Genomic DNA, 17,959 nt, shown 5'->3' with positions numbered 1-17,959 from the left:
CACAAAGGTGCAATCCATTCTTTCTGTCACTAGTAGGGGAGGGAAATCAGGAGAAGAGAACCCAGAAGAGGAAGCACCATTCTCCTTGCCCCAATAGCGGGTGAAGCAGTATCAACAAAAGGAGGTCTTAACTCAAGGTGCCCAGAGCACTTCGGACCAAAATGAAGGACCAGACACACAAAGGCATGGGTTAGTTTTTCTGGCCATTCACACACACTTTTAGCGAACTTTTCAATTATCCTACTGCTGAAATGCACTGCCCCAGAGGGCATCTGAACTTCCTATATACAGTTTCTGTCTCTCCCTGCTCAGGTTTTATAGACACTTTTCTGGCCTATGTATTCCAAACCCTCTGCTTGCCAGGGAAGGCAAGTTCGGCAGCGTCATCCGTCAACCATATTGCGGTCAAGTTTGCTGGTTGGTGCTTTTAGACAACTCCCACGGACCTATTTAGAGAGACCTTTCTCCCAAGCACACCCACCTCGACTGACCATCTGGCCACTGAAAACAGTCCACAGCTTTTGAATCAATACTCAAAGGGAACCTTCCCTTCCAGATATTTTTAGGGGAGAAGATGCATACAATCCTCAGCCAAGAAGATTTTGTATTTTGGTTTGTGACAGGGAAAATACATGCACAAATGAAGCCTGAGGAAGACTAAATGCAAAATGAAATCATCGAGCAGAAGGACAGCGGCTTCTCCAACACTCAATCATTTCCAGTCACACTATGTTGTCCAGTAACCTGCACTGATAATTCCTCATGAATAAAATGCCAACATTATCATCTGCAGCTATGTTGTTGACATGCTTTTGCTATTTCACTAAAAATACCATTAATTTTCTGGCTTCACAACAGCTGAGCTACTCCCCATTTGAATATACAAAAGAGTATTTTGTTTAAACCAAATTAAAAGCGTTCCAGTAAATGACTTCCATTTTGCTGGCTATACTATTTTAGCGTATACTGTGCTTCTTAATCCTCCCCACCTCAACGTCATGTCTGTCATCTCCCCAATCCAATATACTTCCACTATTAAAAGTGTCGTTTTTTTTTTTTTCAAGTTGGGAAACGGGGAGTCTAGAAACTATTTGGGTTACGGCATTCCTGACCAGCAAAACGGCTGAAGGGCAGTGGTCTAGTGTGGTTTTTTTAGGGTTTTCTAAAACATGGGGGCCTCCTTAAATCTCTCACCTCTGTGAGCCAAGGTACATAAACAGCAAACTATTTTCCTGTTTGGGATGTGAAAAGAAAACTACACACACACACACACACACACACACACCTTCCATTTCGCATCTAGATAAGTTCCGACAGCCCCGACAGCCCCCATTTAAGTCGGAATGAAAACCTCTACTCCTGCCAAGCCCTCCTGGCATCTCACCACTTTATTTGTTCCCATTTGTATCTAATGCTTTTGTCAACAGTTCAACAAAAGTCAAAGCAAACAACCCACTGCAAACACTGGGGGTAACAGCAACAAGCATGAATCCTTCACAATTATCCAGCCCAGCTGCTCCAAAGCTCTTCCGGGCCGCTTTCATTTACAACAATGTCAACAAAAGGCTGAAACCCAATAACCAGATGGGTCAATATGGCCACTGTGTACCCTCTGGAGGAGGAGACTGAGCTCCTCCTTTGCTGCTTCGGCAAACATGTAGAATAATTCAGTTAGATGGACAAGTGCTTGTCTAATCATTTGTTATGTGAATTATTCAATGACTTTCCACGTAAACTACTAAACAGGGCTCTTCAAATATTTCCACGGCGCCTCCAGCTGTCCGATGCAGAGGCACATAAAGGAACAAAAGCGGATGAAAACAGAAATCATGACCCGAGTGAGTTCCCAGTGATAATCTCTAGTCTAAGAAAGCCAAGTCTTTACAACTAATCCTTTTGGGTCTAACCTTGCCTGGCATTGTCACTGGAGGCCTAAGCTTCACTAGGACCCAGCCTGGGGGTAGAGCTGAGCAGAAAGCCACTTAACTCAGCCATTCAGGGCAACCCACGACCGACCATCTATCTTTGACCTTGTCCAACTTTAGAAGTTTCCCCCTGCCTTTCAGAACCACTGCCGAAAGGTACAACATGCATTTATGGTTTCTAATGGGGTATTTTAAAAGCATAATTAGAAATGTATTAACAAGCTGCAAAGCATAGTTTAAAAGTACCTGTTCCTAAAGACTGCATTTTAGAACATCAATGCCCTGGACTAATTTTGATAAAAATGTTGATGTTTATTTAACAAAGAATGACTCTGAGATGTAACTGTTCCAAATCCCCACTTTTCCTTTCTTTCATCTTAAATGTATGGCTTATAAAATCACACAAAAACCAAACAGCCTGGCAAGAGCGAACCCTGACTTGGGGTCTGGGCCCTAATCCAGCTGAACACCTCCCTCAGGACCAAAGGGACACACCCCCCCCCCCCCACTCTCTTACCTCCTCCCCCCTCCCCCGGCATGGGCCCTGAGCTGGGCACTAGGACCCCGAAATTCCTGACCCTCATACAGGGTTTACCAAAGTGTTCTTCTTGGAGCCTCTCAAGGGTAGACTAAATTGTCGGTCTGAGCATACCTGGACCTGAGGGCAGCCACTGAGGTGCAACGTTTTGAAGTGACAGCTGGGGTGTCTACTAGAAAAGCACATGTGAGGGGCCCATGTGGTTCCAGCATTGAACTCCAGGGGGCCTGAGAACTTTAAATTCAATGCTGGCCTTTCACATAATCATGAAGGTGTATTTATTAACTGGATTTATAACTCTTAAATATTTAGACACGTATTAGACATTTGCACCCTTTCCCAGGCCCGACAAATGTTCGGGGCAGGCCCAACAGGAAGTTGGCATGTAGTCTGGGGAACCCCATCTTTTGATGAGATCACTTCTACCACCAAACATTTCACTGCAATGCACCGAAAAACCATGCGAGAATTTTTTTCCCTTAAAAACCTTTCGATGTTTACAGATCCAGACACAATCCACAAGTGGAAGGAAAGTACTGATATTATTTCTATAAACGCTTTAAAAACACAAAAAGCTGAAGAGTTAAAAATTCAAGGATTATGTTGTTTGCTGGGCTAGTCCATACAGTAAGGAGGCCTTTTCCCTTCTAGATTATTTGTATTTGCTTTCCTTTTCCAGCCTTCAAATACCCAAGTTATAAAATTACTGCTTTTAACACACTTGGTTAAACACAGGTGAAGGGAACAAGAGATTCAAACTCGTGTCTTCTGCTCCCAACAGCCAGAGGACTCACTGCCATTTATTACTCTACTGTGGGATTCTCACTTCTTACCAGAAGTGTCTAAGAATTTTTAGTTCTCGGCATAAACAATTGTGCTTTCAAAAAATAAATACTAGTCTGGAATATGAAAAACAACTTGAGAATTCTACTTCCTTCTAAAGATCTTTAATAACCCCCATAACTGTTGTATTTCTGAGGCTGGCTTCCACGTATCAACTAGAAAGTTGGTAACTTTAAAAGATTCCTGAAAGAAGACCATTTCACCTGACCTGAAATGGAGCTATTTACTGGGAGCAGCAACAGAAAACCTCTTTTTTTTTTTTTTTTTTAATCAGAGAAACCACCTGAAAAGCAAGTTGAGGGGGCTCAAACACCATGAGTCTAACGATATAATGTTTTAGCCCTACAGTCCAATTGCTTTGCTGATTCCTACAAAACTATCGAAATACCGATAAAAAGGCACCATCATCAAGGCTGGGAGTCTACAGAATATTGCCACTGGCAATGCTGTCAGTGTCTGCGGGAAGGTTCCAGGTTTGCATGTGTTTGCACATCAGCCCTGGCAGTTTCCTGGGAAGAATGCCTTCAAAAGCTGTCCTCCAATCATTGTAGACTAGTTTTATATGTACATTTTAAAAGAATTCAGGACCAACCAGAAGCTCAGAAAAACGAAGGGGAACTGTCCAGTAATATATTTTATTCTACTCAGAAGGCAGCATATCTGTCCCATACTTTAATAGGAAAACAACTGGAGGGGAAGGGATTGTATCTAATCTCCACCACACACCCCCAAAGGCGCAGTGCAGGTCTATTTGCCCTCCAGCTGCCAAATCAATACCTACCAACAAACTTTCAATATTTTATTTTGACCGCATTGCTCAATTTTCAAGCTCATCTATCAACACCAACACCAACACAGGTTTCAAAGTCAGGAACCATTAAGATAATAATTTGGGGTAAGCTGGGTAAGCTGTCAAAAGAAAATCAGGAAAACTGTCCAGCTACAGAAGTTCAGCTGTGTGTTTTTAATATCCAAAGGCAAACATACCCAATGACAGTTCTTTCTACTTAGATGACCCTCAATATGAATGACAATCAAGCAAATCATATGGACTAGCAGGTACCATGGACTTTTATCTTTTTTTTTTTTTTAAGTTTATTTATTTATTTTTGACAGAAACAGTGGGAGCATGAGCTAGGAAGGGGCAGAGAGAGAGAGGGAGACACAGAATCCGAAGCAGGCTCCAGGCTCCAAGCTGTCAGCACAGAGCCCGACACGGGGCTCGAACCCACGAACCGCGAGATCATGACCTGGGCCAAAGTCGGACGCTTAATCGACTGAGCCACCCAGGCGCCCCACCATGGACTTATATCTTAACACACTTATTAAAGCAATTCCTCACCCTACATACTAAGCACAGACTACATCCAACCTGGGACACCTTTCATATGTAGTATTCTTTCATTCCTCCCCAGGAAGGAAACAGGTGGAGCCACAAAGAAGAATGGAGGGAGACCAAAATGAGGGAGAATAAGGAAAAAAGGAAGAGAAGAAGGGAATTGAAAACGACAAGGGTGAGCCAAACAGTTCACAAGTGAGCATCTGTCACTGACAGGAGGAACTGAGCACAGAGTCTGCGGAACGTGCTACAATCTGTAAGGAGGGCGCCAGTTTGAAAATGGGAAGAACTGAAGATAATCCTGTTAGGATTGGGGGTGTAACTTATCTAACCAAAGTATTATTGCTGGACGCCCCACTCTCTAATTCTCTATTAGTCATAGTTTGCTCGATGTTCCCAAGGGCAAAAATGTCACGAGCTCAGTTTAAAATTTCCTAAATAGGGGCAGACTAGGTTACTACCAGATTTTATTATGAAAACAGATTCCAGCCTAAGCACCCAATTCGGGAGCCTCCCTCTGACTAGCCCAATATGGTTTGGTTATAATCCCCGGGCAGAGGCTCGGCCTGAGGCTAGGGCAAGGGTGTGGGGGGTAACTCAGAGGCCGGTCAAGTCCTGATCACTGTGGTATAAACACAAGCGATTATTTCAATTTTCTCCAAAGATTATTTTTTCAGGGCAGCCCAATAAACCCAATAATGCCCAGATTTACTAGAAAATTTTTTATTCATTTCCCCATGCACCAGAAAGTAAGCTAATAACATCCCACCGAGAGTGCTGTCAGGCCAAATCCCTCTGCTGCTGAATGCACTGGCAGGATCAATCTCCCTTCGCTGGCCATCCCACCATCCACTTTAGGGCAAGACCCTGGGGACCGCTCCAGATTACCCCTCCACACACAGTGTCACAGGCACAAGCCAGAGTGGCCCAATCAGTGCCAAGAAAAGAACAAACTAAAAAAGATTAATTCACAGATGTTCATGCATTTCACATACACTGTGCCCCATGGTCCGTTGCTAGGGCAACGGGAGACCACCAGTGCGAGCTTTATTGGCTTTATGAAGTGCGTCTCGGGGACTATAGTCCGAGAAATGCTGCATAATAATAGTGTGGCTTTTCTGAAGCCTTGTTTTGTGCTTATCCACATTTAACCTTCTGAGCATTATGAAGAGGCATCGTTATGCACAGCCTTCAAACCCTCCCACCACCACCACCAAACTGCCCCAACTTTCTACCTAGAAGCATTAAAATGTATCTCCTGGGGGTCCATTTTGGGAAGATCCACGTTAAACTGCTCAACCAGTTGCACTAGGGAAAAAAAGACCTACAACCATTTAAAAATCCCTCTATTCGTAGTGCCGCCGACCACACCAACGATTTCTGAGCAGCACAGAAGCTACTACAAAAACCAAAACGTGCATATGCCCCCGACTTCCTATGCTCGGGAAAGACCCTTGCTGCTGAATATCACAGTTGGTTTTAACCAGCAGGACCAGCAAGCCTTGTCAGGCCAAAGTCTCTTCCCAGGGGAGAGAACTTTCTGTAATGATGGGACTGTTCCACACCTGCACTGGAAAGGCAGTCGCGGCAGCCACATACGCTACTGAGCACACGGAAGCGTGGCTAGCTGCTGCCACGAAGCTAGTTTTTAAAATTTTATTTCATTTCAACAAATTTAAATTTGTAATGCTTCACGTGGCCAGTGGCTACCGTTTTCAGGCAGTTTTAGAGGCTTACCGAAACAACTAGGTAGGTTTTCAAAAGTTCACGAAGTGCTGTCTCTTCACGCTTTTAGTTTCTGCTTAATTAACACAAATGTGACTCCAAGTAAACGTACACAGCACAGCATTCAGGGCTGGCCATGGCTCACCGTGCTGGCTCCAAACAGCCGCTGGCGGCGGCCTAATCAGCCCGGTTCTTTGTCCAACGGGCCCGGGATGGAGACTGACGTCCCCTCCCCCCACACCCCACCCCAGGGCGGGAGGTTAAAATCACAAATGTCACAACTCTCAGGGCAGTAGCACAGATCAAGTGTTAATCTAAAGGGAAGGGGTGGGTGAGGGGGAGAATACAGGCTGGCTGGGCGAGGGAGGATCTGGAATGAAGAGGAGAAAAATAAAGCCAGTGAATAGATCAATAGAAGCAACAGCTTACATTCAGATTCACAGGAGAAAGAACACACCGAGACAATCATTTCCTGGGAAAAGCTCAAGCCTAATGAGAATTTACTCTGCTCCTTTATGTGACAACCAGCCCTTTTGTGGCACGGGCTTCCTGACTGACAGGAACCCAGGGCCCCTTAATAGGATTTCCATATTATTTCCAACACCTGCCCAGAAGTTATTTGTTTACATTGAAGGAGGCAAGATTCTCAAATCAGACATCTGCTTCTAGTTCAGGCATATCTTAGGAAACCATCTAGAAAGCAGCTTTGTTACCATGGTGACATTTTTATTTTCCGCCTTTAGTTGGCTCAAAACATTAGCATTTCCAATTTTATTTTGTTGTTCAAAAGGCCAAATGTCGCTCAAGAAAACAGAAGTTTAAAGAAAGATAAATGAAGAGACTACTCAAAAATTTCTAGAATTAAAATGACCATAGGAAAGAGTAAATCAAAACAAGGCGTCATTACATTGCCTACTAGCTTCTCTCATTGGGTGGCATCGCTAAACCTGTTTACCTTCCCCCTCCCCTCTCCTCTTCCCCTTAAAAATCTGAATACTCAGCAACTTGGAAAACACCAATTTTGAAAGACAAATTCAAGAATCCTTAGGGTGTGATACAATTAAATAATGAGGCCATTTCCATGAAAAAGAATTCCCCTCGCTCGACCCTATCACCGTCTTAAGAAAGCTCACTTACAACAATAATGCTTAAGACATTTTAACTTCCACCTCACTGCAATTCAGTACGGGGGCGAGGGGTGTGAAGGAAAGGAAAGTGTAAGCTTTTCTTGAACATTCAGAGGTTGAGGAGGGGATGGAATATTAAACAGCGAGGGAAGAAAGGTAGATGACGCAGGGGTGGGTTTCGTGCAAGGGCATGCTGTTGTTCGCAGCCTGCGGCTGAAGCTGCACGGCTACGGGAGGCACTGGACCCGGGGGTGGGGGGGACCGTGTTTATCCACCACCTTCAGCCATCGCAAAGAAACAGGAATCTAACTAACTTACGGGACTAGTGCTGGAAGCCGGACATGCTTTCTAAAGCATACAGAAACAACTGGATTGGTTCCGAGTAATGCATCTGATAAAGCTAAAGTAACGGTACTTTTGTTCACTTTTTAGATTCAAAGGAAAACAAGGAAGCAGTTCAACGCTAACATTTAAACTTCCGATCTGGCAGATCTAAGCAGCATTTATTGAGTCTCAAAATACGATTTTATTACTGTCATTTAATGACAAGCTTATTTAAAGGAATCTAAAATTCTTGCAGAAAGCGCTTCTCAGCCCTCAGCACCCTTCCTTTCTACTCCTCTGTCACGACACCAGAATGGTGTTCAATCCTGCCCCAACGTGGCTGGCATGGCCATAATTAGATAAGACTCCTCTCTACACCTGACATTACAACCCTTAGTAGTGATGGCCCTCAGGCGTAGGGAGTCTTGAACTCCAGACACACATGAATTACTTTAAACCACCACAGAGTAAAATACGGAAGTTGGATACAAGTAAATACAATGATTTCCAGCAAAAATGATCCAACAAAGCATGAGAGGCACGAATGCACAGCCACCCTGAGTGGTTTTATAATTTTGCCAGAGTAGGTTATGGGTGTTACTGTAAAACACAAAAAAGATGGTGAACAATTCTTTGGAATACTTTTTTTGCAAGAACTATCTACATTTGAAGAAACAAACACTTTTGAAATTCAAGGGCCAGTAAAATTAATCTCAGGCCCTTCCACAAAACTGAAATGTTAGATATTAACTTTTCAAGAGATGAAATGCATTCTAAGTAAGCAAATTAGACACGTTAAACATCAGGATGAAAATGTCTAATAACGAAGAGGGATGGTTCATGGAGATAAAGAAACCACCCTTGCCAAAAATCAGCTGGGGAAGAAGCCCCCCACCCCCACCCCCCGTAATTATTCCTTCTGCCTGGGTGATCGGGGGAGGAGGGCACAGCAAAGGAGCGGCACCTCTCCCCCAGTCACATCATTAATCCATTTGTGCCTGCCACCTGAGGACCAGCTATGCCCTAAAGATATTTATTCATCCGTTCGACAAACAAACAATTACAACATATTTTCTGGAATTAGGGCACCTGTTACATTTCACACAGCTTACACGCCTGGAGGCAGGTATCAATTAATACTGAACAAATTACTGCATCATAAACCCACAGAACAAAAGTTCCCAGTTGTCCCTCGATAAGGTAACTCTACATAGTAAAATGCACATTAGAAACAAATACTTCTACAAAGAACAGAAAAGCAACAATGATACTCAAACATTTCATTACAAATTACCATCTTATTTTGGAAAACTGAAGAGTTAAACATTAAATGCTTGAGAAGCCTACTTTAAAACACTAAACTATCCCCTAGGCACCCCACTCCCAAAATGAAATAAAACTGCCACTTGTATTTATTTGGCTAATGGTGTGGCCAACTTTATTAATGAAACATACCCTATGGTATAAGATTTTTATTGTAAAGTTCACTTGTAGGGCAGAATTAAATTACCTAAGAAAACATCTACATTCCAAATGCTTGAAAAAAATACCTAGCAGAATAGCTTTGCGATCCAGGGACCTGCCACTGTGACACAGCTTAACCTAGAGGGAGAGAGGATTCCTAGCAGGGTCAGGATTTTCCTAACTCTATTACAATTCCCTTCTTAACTAATCCTTGATGTGTCATCCTATACAGTTCCACAAAGAAGATTAAGATTTTTGCCCTCAAGGAGCTAAAAATTTAGTGGGAGAGAACTTTATTCTGTTGGAGCACAGGGCATGTAGGACACCACGCACAAGGAAACAGATGTACTTAACATATTTTAAAAATCGTACTTAAAAACCTATTTTTGAAAGCCCATCTTGAGTCATATTTATGTTGGGAAAGTGGAGTTGGATTTCAAATACATCACAGTGTGTGTGTGAAGGTTAAGGGACACAAAGAGAATTCCATTTATCAACGATCAGCATCATTTGTAATACACCTTTGTGTATTAATAAACCTCATTAGATTGGTCATCGCCAACACGTACACGCAAACCAAGGGGTCATTCTTCTACCCATTCTCCCATCGTAAGAAAAAGACATTTCCCGGTACGATTCAGCAGAAAGTATTCTTGCCACCACCAGGAAGCACAAAGAGACATTTAGAATATGGACCGTTCTACAGGAAGCCCAGGCCAGGTTCGTCAACCAGTCAGTGGCAGAGGGAAAATTTTAAAAGTGAAGGAAACACCTAGATTAAAAGAAACCTGAGGGTATTACAACAAAATGAAATTGATCCTGTTTGGACCCCATTTCAAGCAAATAAATTATTGGAAATCATCAAAGAAGTTTGCTTGTAGGCTGGATATTAGAAGCTATCAAATAATTATTTTTACCGAGTGATTAAAGGCATTACGGTTACCAAAAAAATGCCCATTATTTAAAGAAATCCACCGTATTTTTCCCTACGTTAGAGCGGATAAGCTGCAGTGTCCGAGTTACAGCCCTTATTTAGATACATCCTTTTCTCAGAGTACTGATGCCTGAGGGGAAAAGAGGAGACAATGCAGGCTCCGGGAGAGTTTGGTTTAGTGCTGGTGGTGTTTTGTTTATACCGTCTCGCTAGTGTTTTATAGATTTCATCTACTCCTCTTTTTAATCTAGTCTCCTATCACTTTATGCCTTTGTCTTTCTATAACATGTCCTTCTAAAGTCTACAGTAATGAAAGATGGGAATCAATCCCATCAAGCTTTCTCCCACACGGTAATATGCCAAACATTCCCATCTTAAACAGGTGCATAGGGGCGGGGAGGGGGGGCAGCGTTAAAAACAAAACTGACTGGGCCATTGGGTTATCCCCTCTCGCACTGGTCCCCCTTTCTTCTTTCTCAAGTGGCTTCTTCTCCACTTTCCCCCACACGAGACATGCCAAAGGGTTAAACGTATAAAAGGCACGCTTTTTTCAGACTGATACTCCTTTGAGACAGGAAAAAAAAACATCATCAAATCATATAGGTCACACAAGATCCTGGAACAGAACCTTAACCATTAAGTCTTGGTGTACCAAGTAAAGTGGCAAACAGAAGTAATCATTCTGTTAATTCAAGCTAAAAGCCCACTTTCACCTGTAACACCCAACTAATGAGGTAAAAGTGCTTTCTTGGCCTGAATCATACACTTTAATTTTTATATAAAAACAGTCTTAGTCTAATTCTCCATTGACAAACCTTTACTGCCAACAGGAAAGAATTGGAAGCAAGAAGAAAAGCAACGTATGATGTTTTAATCATCTACATAGAATGAACACCAAAATAGAGCAGAGGCAGAATACACAAGCACTGCTTAGATACGACTAATGAGCAGATCATTCTGAAAACCGTGAAACAAACAAACAAAAAGAATTCACGTAGGAAATGGAGGGAAAACACAGTATATGCGCTCACCGAAAAGCATTTTGGTTGAAAAATAACTACGTGTAAGTTTAGAAAAATAAAGTGCACCACCCATACTTATGCTAGCAAGACTTACAAAAATTGTAAGTGCCATATTGGCGGACTGTGTGGAAACATAAACACGGCATTTTACGATGGCATGCTGTTTCTGGAGATTAATCTGGCAGTGTACAAGTCACTAAAGATGATCATACTCTCAAGATGAACATGGCATTTTGGGGAAAACAATCCAGTGAAAATAGTAAGATAAAACCACCACCACTTTGGAGGAAACAAATGTACTTGTGCTGTATTTTACCAAAAAACATGGCAAATCCTTCACAGGTCTGACTCGAGGAGGTTACTGCATTTGGGATACATAATATGTATTAAAAGGACTAATGAAATCACCAAGTTTGCACAATACCAATTTGAGAGGGGCCACGGACTTTACCAATAGTTGGTGAGAGTGAATTTTGCTATTTTTCTATTTCTATTTAAGCTGGTCTTGATTTGGGTATCTGTCATTTGCGAGACGGTAGCAGAGTTGTATAGACATTTGGGGGTAATAAGACTAATTGCTCAACCTCAAATTCCTACCAAGTGTTGGGTAACTTGGCCTTCATACCTCTGATTCATCATCCTCACCATCAGCCGCTCAGAGAAAAATGGGAGAGTGATGTGAGGAGCCTAATGATTTCTCTTCATGAACTGGTGCCACCAGCAACTGGGCAGCTCCTGGCAGTATACGGGAATGCCACTTTGGAGCCAACCAACTTTTACCCCTTTACCCTCAGGAGGCACGGGCAGTGCGAGGTTCCACCACACTAGAGAATGTTCCCTTGGTTTCGCTTATGATGCTTCAAGGCATGAGAGAAATGGTACCGTATGTGCCGGAAGATGGTGAGAAAGCCCCCGGTCAGGAGAGAGAAGTGGGAGCCCCACTGCGGGAGCTTCTTGGAGAGCTAAATTTGGGCCTTCCAACCTACCACTAAGGATAAGAGTGGATCACGGTCTGTGTTTCTGGGACCCAGGCTTGGGCATATGGAGTTAAAGAGAGCCAAACGAAAAGCAGGTGCCCTGGGCCCTCGCGTCAACAGCCCTACAATACACCCCGTTCTGGTTTCTCGTCACCAAATAAACCGATTCTTGGGCTTCTACAGTGCTTTCTCGTTTAGGTCCATATTTACCTTCTCCACCCTTGTTGAAAAACTTCAGATACAGATCTGTAAATAAAAGGCTTAGGAATGAACTTGGCTACTGGAGCTATAGAAAACAAGATCAATAAAGCCAATAGCATAGGTTTAGTGGCCACAGAACCTCCAAGAAGAGAAAGGAAAAGGAAGAAAAAGGCCCAACACTTTCACAAGTGAATTTTTCTCATTTTACTCGACATCTAAAAAGGTAAGGCACCTTAATTATCTGAATCTTTACAGTAAGTTTAAATTACATTTTATGAGCTATTCTGAAATCTGCCCTGTTTAATAATCTGTAACGTCAAGAAAACATTTTAAAGTGTCTCTCACAATTAAACCCATCCACAACCTTGTATAAATCAAAATTTTGCTACCATATCAAAATGTTACACTGGGGCTGTATAACATTGCCCACATCCTCATTACATGCAACACTAATTACTACCAGCAGATTCAGAATTTTCTGCACATTAGAGGCTTTTAGAGGAGCTATAAAAAATTTCAGGCACCATTAATTTAAATTTGTATTGAAATTTCCTTTTGACAGATGGCCAAAAATTACTTATTATTTAGAGCACCAGAGCTGCCTGTTTGCACATTAGAAGAGGAAAGGGAAAAATTAAAAGCAAGAAGGAAATTTATGTCACGTTCATTACCTGTTAAATGTTAAGGAGCATTATCCTGCATGAATAAATTATTTCATACAAGCCTGACTCCAGCTGCAGGCAACTGGCACGCTCCGGCTGATAAAAAACCATCTCGAGTCACACAGCAGACAATCATAAAAAGCCCCTCTTAACCAGGAGCCACTTAAGGGAGGATGAGGACGATCAATGGAACAAGCAACTAACTTTCCCTGAGCATCACAGAACACACTGCCGAAAATCAGCAAACTTGTTTCACCTTGCAAAGCCACAGCACAACCCCAAAGCTGACACAACTTCCAATTTGAGAACGGTAACCGACAAGAAACATCTATTTATAGCTACCATTCCATAATAAATCAAGGAAAATCATCCACTTCTATTTGCTTTTTGTTTTCCCCCTGGCTGCTGGCTATATAGACACTCACTCCCAGACTCATCCCGAATGATTATAGATGATTTCAAAATACACCCTACTCTGGCACAAGGGAATATAAAATGTAATTGACGCAAAAGTGTGCACTGGAGTATAAATATTTTCATAGTCTTCTGAGAGTGGGGCAGGACAGGAGCTTTTGTTTAGTTCACTGGCCTGCCTGAAGGTATGTATTTATCATAAGAAGGCAGGGAGTGTTTATATGCCTGGCCTCAGAGTAACTAGACAGGCTTTCCAAGGGCTGCTATCAGCTAATGCTGGTGGATGCATTTACTCACTACTTCTAAGTACACGTGTGTGGAACACTTACCACACTCAGATTAAAACTGCTCTTTTAAAAAATCTACATACTGATATGCATATTCTACAACAAAATACACAACTGTAAAAGCGTAAGTAAATAGTTCAGTGTGTGCAGTTTCAATTGTAAATGTTGACATTTCTATGGGTGTGCAGATGCCCTTTCAAATTACAAAGACTCTTGAAGGGTAAAATAGATACACTTAATTTTTATTTTCCATTATGTAAGGGTTTTGGAAAAAAGGACAAGGAGTCAAGAGGCGTTCAAAGGGAGAGCACATGTGGTTTCAGGGGAAGATTTTAGTCTTCATAAACATAACTTCATTAAAAACTACAAGAGACAGAGCTGCTTATAATCCACAACAATCAACTGTTGCAAAATATAAGGAAAAGAACTGACAGCATCTGTGCATTGGCCGATGCTTGAGAACTATGCTTTCCTTCTAATCTGTACAAAATACAGTACATATTACATATATAATTATGCATAACACACGGGCATATTTACACCGTGGCTGGCTCAAAAGTGATCGAACAATTTTCATATTTTCCTCATGTCCTGCCGTGGTGGCCTGTTTTTCTTGTTTGCTTACTATATAAATTCAGGCATCCTGAGTACATCCCATTCTGGGGTTACACAACCACATCCAAATTATTAGGCCCCCAATACTTTTCCTCTTTCCCTACAACTTGTCTATAAAGAGATATAGAGGCAGATAAGAGAGATGCAAAACTTAAGGAGAATACCTTATTATACCAGGAAACAAGATGTTATTAATGGGGTCATGCCTTTTAGATCCAAACAAAATTTTTTAAGTTTATTTATTTATTTTGAGAGAGAAAGAGAAAGAGAAAGAGAAAGAGAAAGAGAAAGAGAAAGAGAAAGAGAAAGAGGGAGAGAGAGAGAATCCCAAGCAGGCTCCACGCTCAGAGCAGAGTCCAAACGGGGCTCGATCCCACAACCCTGGGATCGTGACATGAGCCAATATTAAGAATTGGACGCTTAACCGACTGAGCTACTTCCGGCGCCCCGAAGAAAAACGCTTTAAAACAAATGTTTTGTTAAGGAGTTTTGTAGGATGGAATTGTTTTCTAAAATGAGACTAAGGTACATTTCTCATAAATCAATTTATTTACTCTTCATTATTATTTATCTTACAGCCAAAGCCTAAGTGAAAAGAAGTAGTTATTCTTCGTCACACAGCAAGACGTAATAAAATGAGCACTGCAAGCCAGATCTCCTGTAGGACAATCTTGGTCTATAAATCAGATTGTGACAGAAAAGTAAGACTGAGATTTTCAAAAACCTCCCACACACAACTGAAAACAGTCAAAAAATGCAGCTGACCACTATTTGGTAAAGCCCACCAAATCATTCTGTACATTTTGAAGACTCCATTTCTAGATTTATTCAAATCATTCAGAGACCTAGTAAGCCATTCCTTAATCTGTGGGTTTGAGTCCTACCTTGATGGAGTCTCTGTCTACAGGCAAAACGGCAGCAACACAGGTGGTGGGAAGAAGGGAAAAGAAAAGTACCAGTTAGTTTACATAAGATTATCCATTTATCAAACTTGATCTCTGCTAAATAATAAATGGCACAGATGGCAACTTTGCACTCAAGTTCATTATTAATGCCATTCGACCAGATCCACACGCAAAGTGCCAATCTACCTTTAACACAATTTAAGAGGCCAAAGCTGGATACTCAGATTATTTATACTCCTTATTGACTTGTCCACTTATAAAGATGTTTATAGTCACGCTTCAGCTCTGCATCACAGCATTTAGGTAACTGGATGACAATATTACAGTGTTTCCAACATCAGAGATGGGAAATTTATGTTTAGGTGATAAAAATCATTTACCCAAGATTGTAATTCATGGTAATGACACTGAAAGAGGAGTAGATATGAAGTTTTAATTACAACCACACCCTTCTAACGAATGAACCACCCTTGTGCTAACTAAATTCCCACAAAGGAATGCTGGGAGAAATCTCCTCGTTTACTTTTCTGCCACTGAATAATAAAAATTATCGGTAAGCACCATACAAACAGACGGTCACATCAAAATATCTCATATACTTTAACGGAGGGAAGAAACCAATCTAGAAGGAGCACAACTGTCCTTTAAATCAATTATTTGCATAAACAATTGTGCTGTTCTTCTAGGAAGAGATGAGTTCATTTCATGCTTCCAGACAGCCTGTGTGAGAGAGGTAGTTAAATCAACAGATTTAATTTGGGCTGCACTTTCTCAAGTACTAAGACTACTAAAATTGTTTTCTCACCTGCAAGATTTTTATCGCACCAGATAGGCTGATCTGATTTATAAATAATAATTGGCTCTGTTAAATTATCAAGTAGTTTCTATCAGTAAGTCTTTTCCCAAAACAGAGGAGGTCAAAATGAGCTATTAATGCCACTCACTATTTCAAACATGGAGCACTGTGGGATTTCATTACTGATCTAGACTTGGGGAACATAGGAGGTAGCACGGGGTCAAACGCAGTAACCAGGAAACAGGAGCCCTTGCCTTTGGGGACTGCATTAACTCTTGCTAACCGCTAGGGTATCATTTGGAAAAAGACTGCTTCCAATCATTAATTTCCCTTCCAGCAGAAATCCTGTGTCGAGTCAGTCACTGGTAAAGTTAAATCCAGAGCCAGAATGCACCACGGTATCCAGAACCCACCCTCAGTGGCAGGCAGGTAACAGCAGATTGACATCTTGAGGGAATCACTCACCTCTTTGGTGATCATTGTCATGGTGCTTCTTCTCATCTTTAATTGGAAGGTGGGACTGGCCTCCCAGGGCACTGGAGAGGGCCAGGAGGCCAGCGCTGCTCCCAATGGGAGGAATGGCAGGGGGCTGAAGGCCGGAAGGGTGTGGGGTCAGAGGCACCGGCAGACCATGTCCATGTGACAAATGCTGGGCCTGGAGTTGTTGCTGCTGTGAGAAATGAGACACAGATATTGAACTTGTTCCCCACCTCCACGTCCCCCCACCCCCCGCCAAAAGAAAAGAGGTGCAAACAGATCATGGAAAACCCAGCACCCATGAAGGAAAGGTTCCTCTTTTGTATACCTATTTTTTAGAAGGGGAGGGAGGGAGATGTATAATGGAGAAATGCCCTTAGATGTGGGGATTTTGCACTTCACTGTGAAGAACTTAATTCTCACTGAAATTAGCTAAGTAACTTTTAATAGCCCAAAGTCAGATTTCTTCAAAATGTTCATATTTTGTTCTCCAAAACATAAGGCCTTGCTATCATACATTTCTAATCAAAACATATACGTGACTAACTGTTAGAGCAGTTATGGCGAACCAAAAAAAAGCTGAAAATTGAGAAAATTAGCGTTAAACAGTTCTCCCAGAACCGCTGCACAGCATGCAGCAAGAGTTAATTTGAAAGAGAAAACCTGAATTAACAACCCAGAAAAGGAAACTGGTTGCAGCCACCGTTTTAAGCCCTTTAAGTGTCCTCAGCGGTACTTGAGCAAATTACTAAAGAAAATCTAATGTAGCAAGGCCTGGGTCCTCCTGTAGGCTTGCTCAATAATGCTGAAATAATTGGGCACTCTGTGCACGTTTAGTGATGCTCGAATGGAAAGCTAGAGGCCTGCCCTTGTACTCTTCTCTAGCGGCCGCCTCTGTGTTGTGACAGGTTTATCTGAGGGGGACTGTGATGCATGCACCAGTAACTGCGCTGACAAGAGTTTAAAGTCATTTTTACCAGCACACTGGCAACACATGGAGAAAGCCCTCGAGAGGCTGGAATGGGAGTGCTTGACCTCAGCAGAGGCCACATCAAGCTCAGCTACAGGAACTGCTCTGGGCAGGCCTTGCTGCCTCCCAGGAGTGGGCAGGAGGAGGGGGAGGTGACAGGAGGGCGTGAAGTTAAACATGTCCCTCAACAGGAACCCCCTTCCACTGGAGACCCTGCTTAACAGTGCTGGAGGAGAACAAGCGCTGAGAAATTCTCAGACTGACTTCTGTAGTGATTACATTTTAATTAATGCCTCTAAATAAATCACTTGTCAGGTCTATCCTATGACAGCCAAAGAGGCTTCTATAATCTTTCCAAGTAGGACTGCACAAAATAGCTTTTAAAAAAATATGTGGGGCGGTGTATGCTGCTGC

General features: G+C 42.2%; 1 protein-coding gene across 14 annotated transcripts in view; it reads right to left on the bottom strand.

Moving 5' to 3' along the window:
• Positions 1-17,959, bottom strand: part of TLE4 (TLE family member 4, transcriptional corepressor) — a 140,993-nt gene that overhangs the window by 54,166 nt on the left and 68,868 nt on the right. For 8 of the 14 annotated variants that reach the window (XR_002084081.2, XM_019463537.2, XM_019463534.2 and 5 more), the window contains 2 exons: positions 16,564-16,768; positions 15,282-15,298 (listed from right to left, as the gene is read on the bottom strand). Coding sequence is in view for 13 of the 14 variants with exons in the window: in XM_019463537.2 (XP_019319082.1) it covers positions 15,282-15,298; positions 16,564-16,768 (222 nt within the window). In the remaining variant the exon portion in view is untranslated. The remainder of the gene's footprint in view (positions 1-15,281; positions 15,299-16,563; positions 16,769-17,959) is intronic. The other 6 variants (XM_019463540.2, XM_019463538.2, XM_019463535.2 and 3 more) reach the window with 1 other exon arrangement.

This window comes from Panthera pardus, unplaced genomic scaffold, assembly GCF_024362965.1.
Source record: "Panthera pardus isolate Hobbes unplaced genomic scaffold, ASM2436296v1 HiC_scaffold_20, whole genome shotgun sequence".
In the NCBI taxonomy this organism is placed as follows: Eukaryota; Metazoa; Chordata; class Mammalia; order Carnivora; family Felidae; genus Panthera; species Panthera pardus.
The sequence above is the reverse complement of the archived record's forward strand: the minus strand, read 5'-3'. Positions and strand labels throughout refer to the sequence as shown.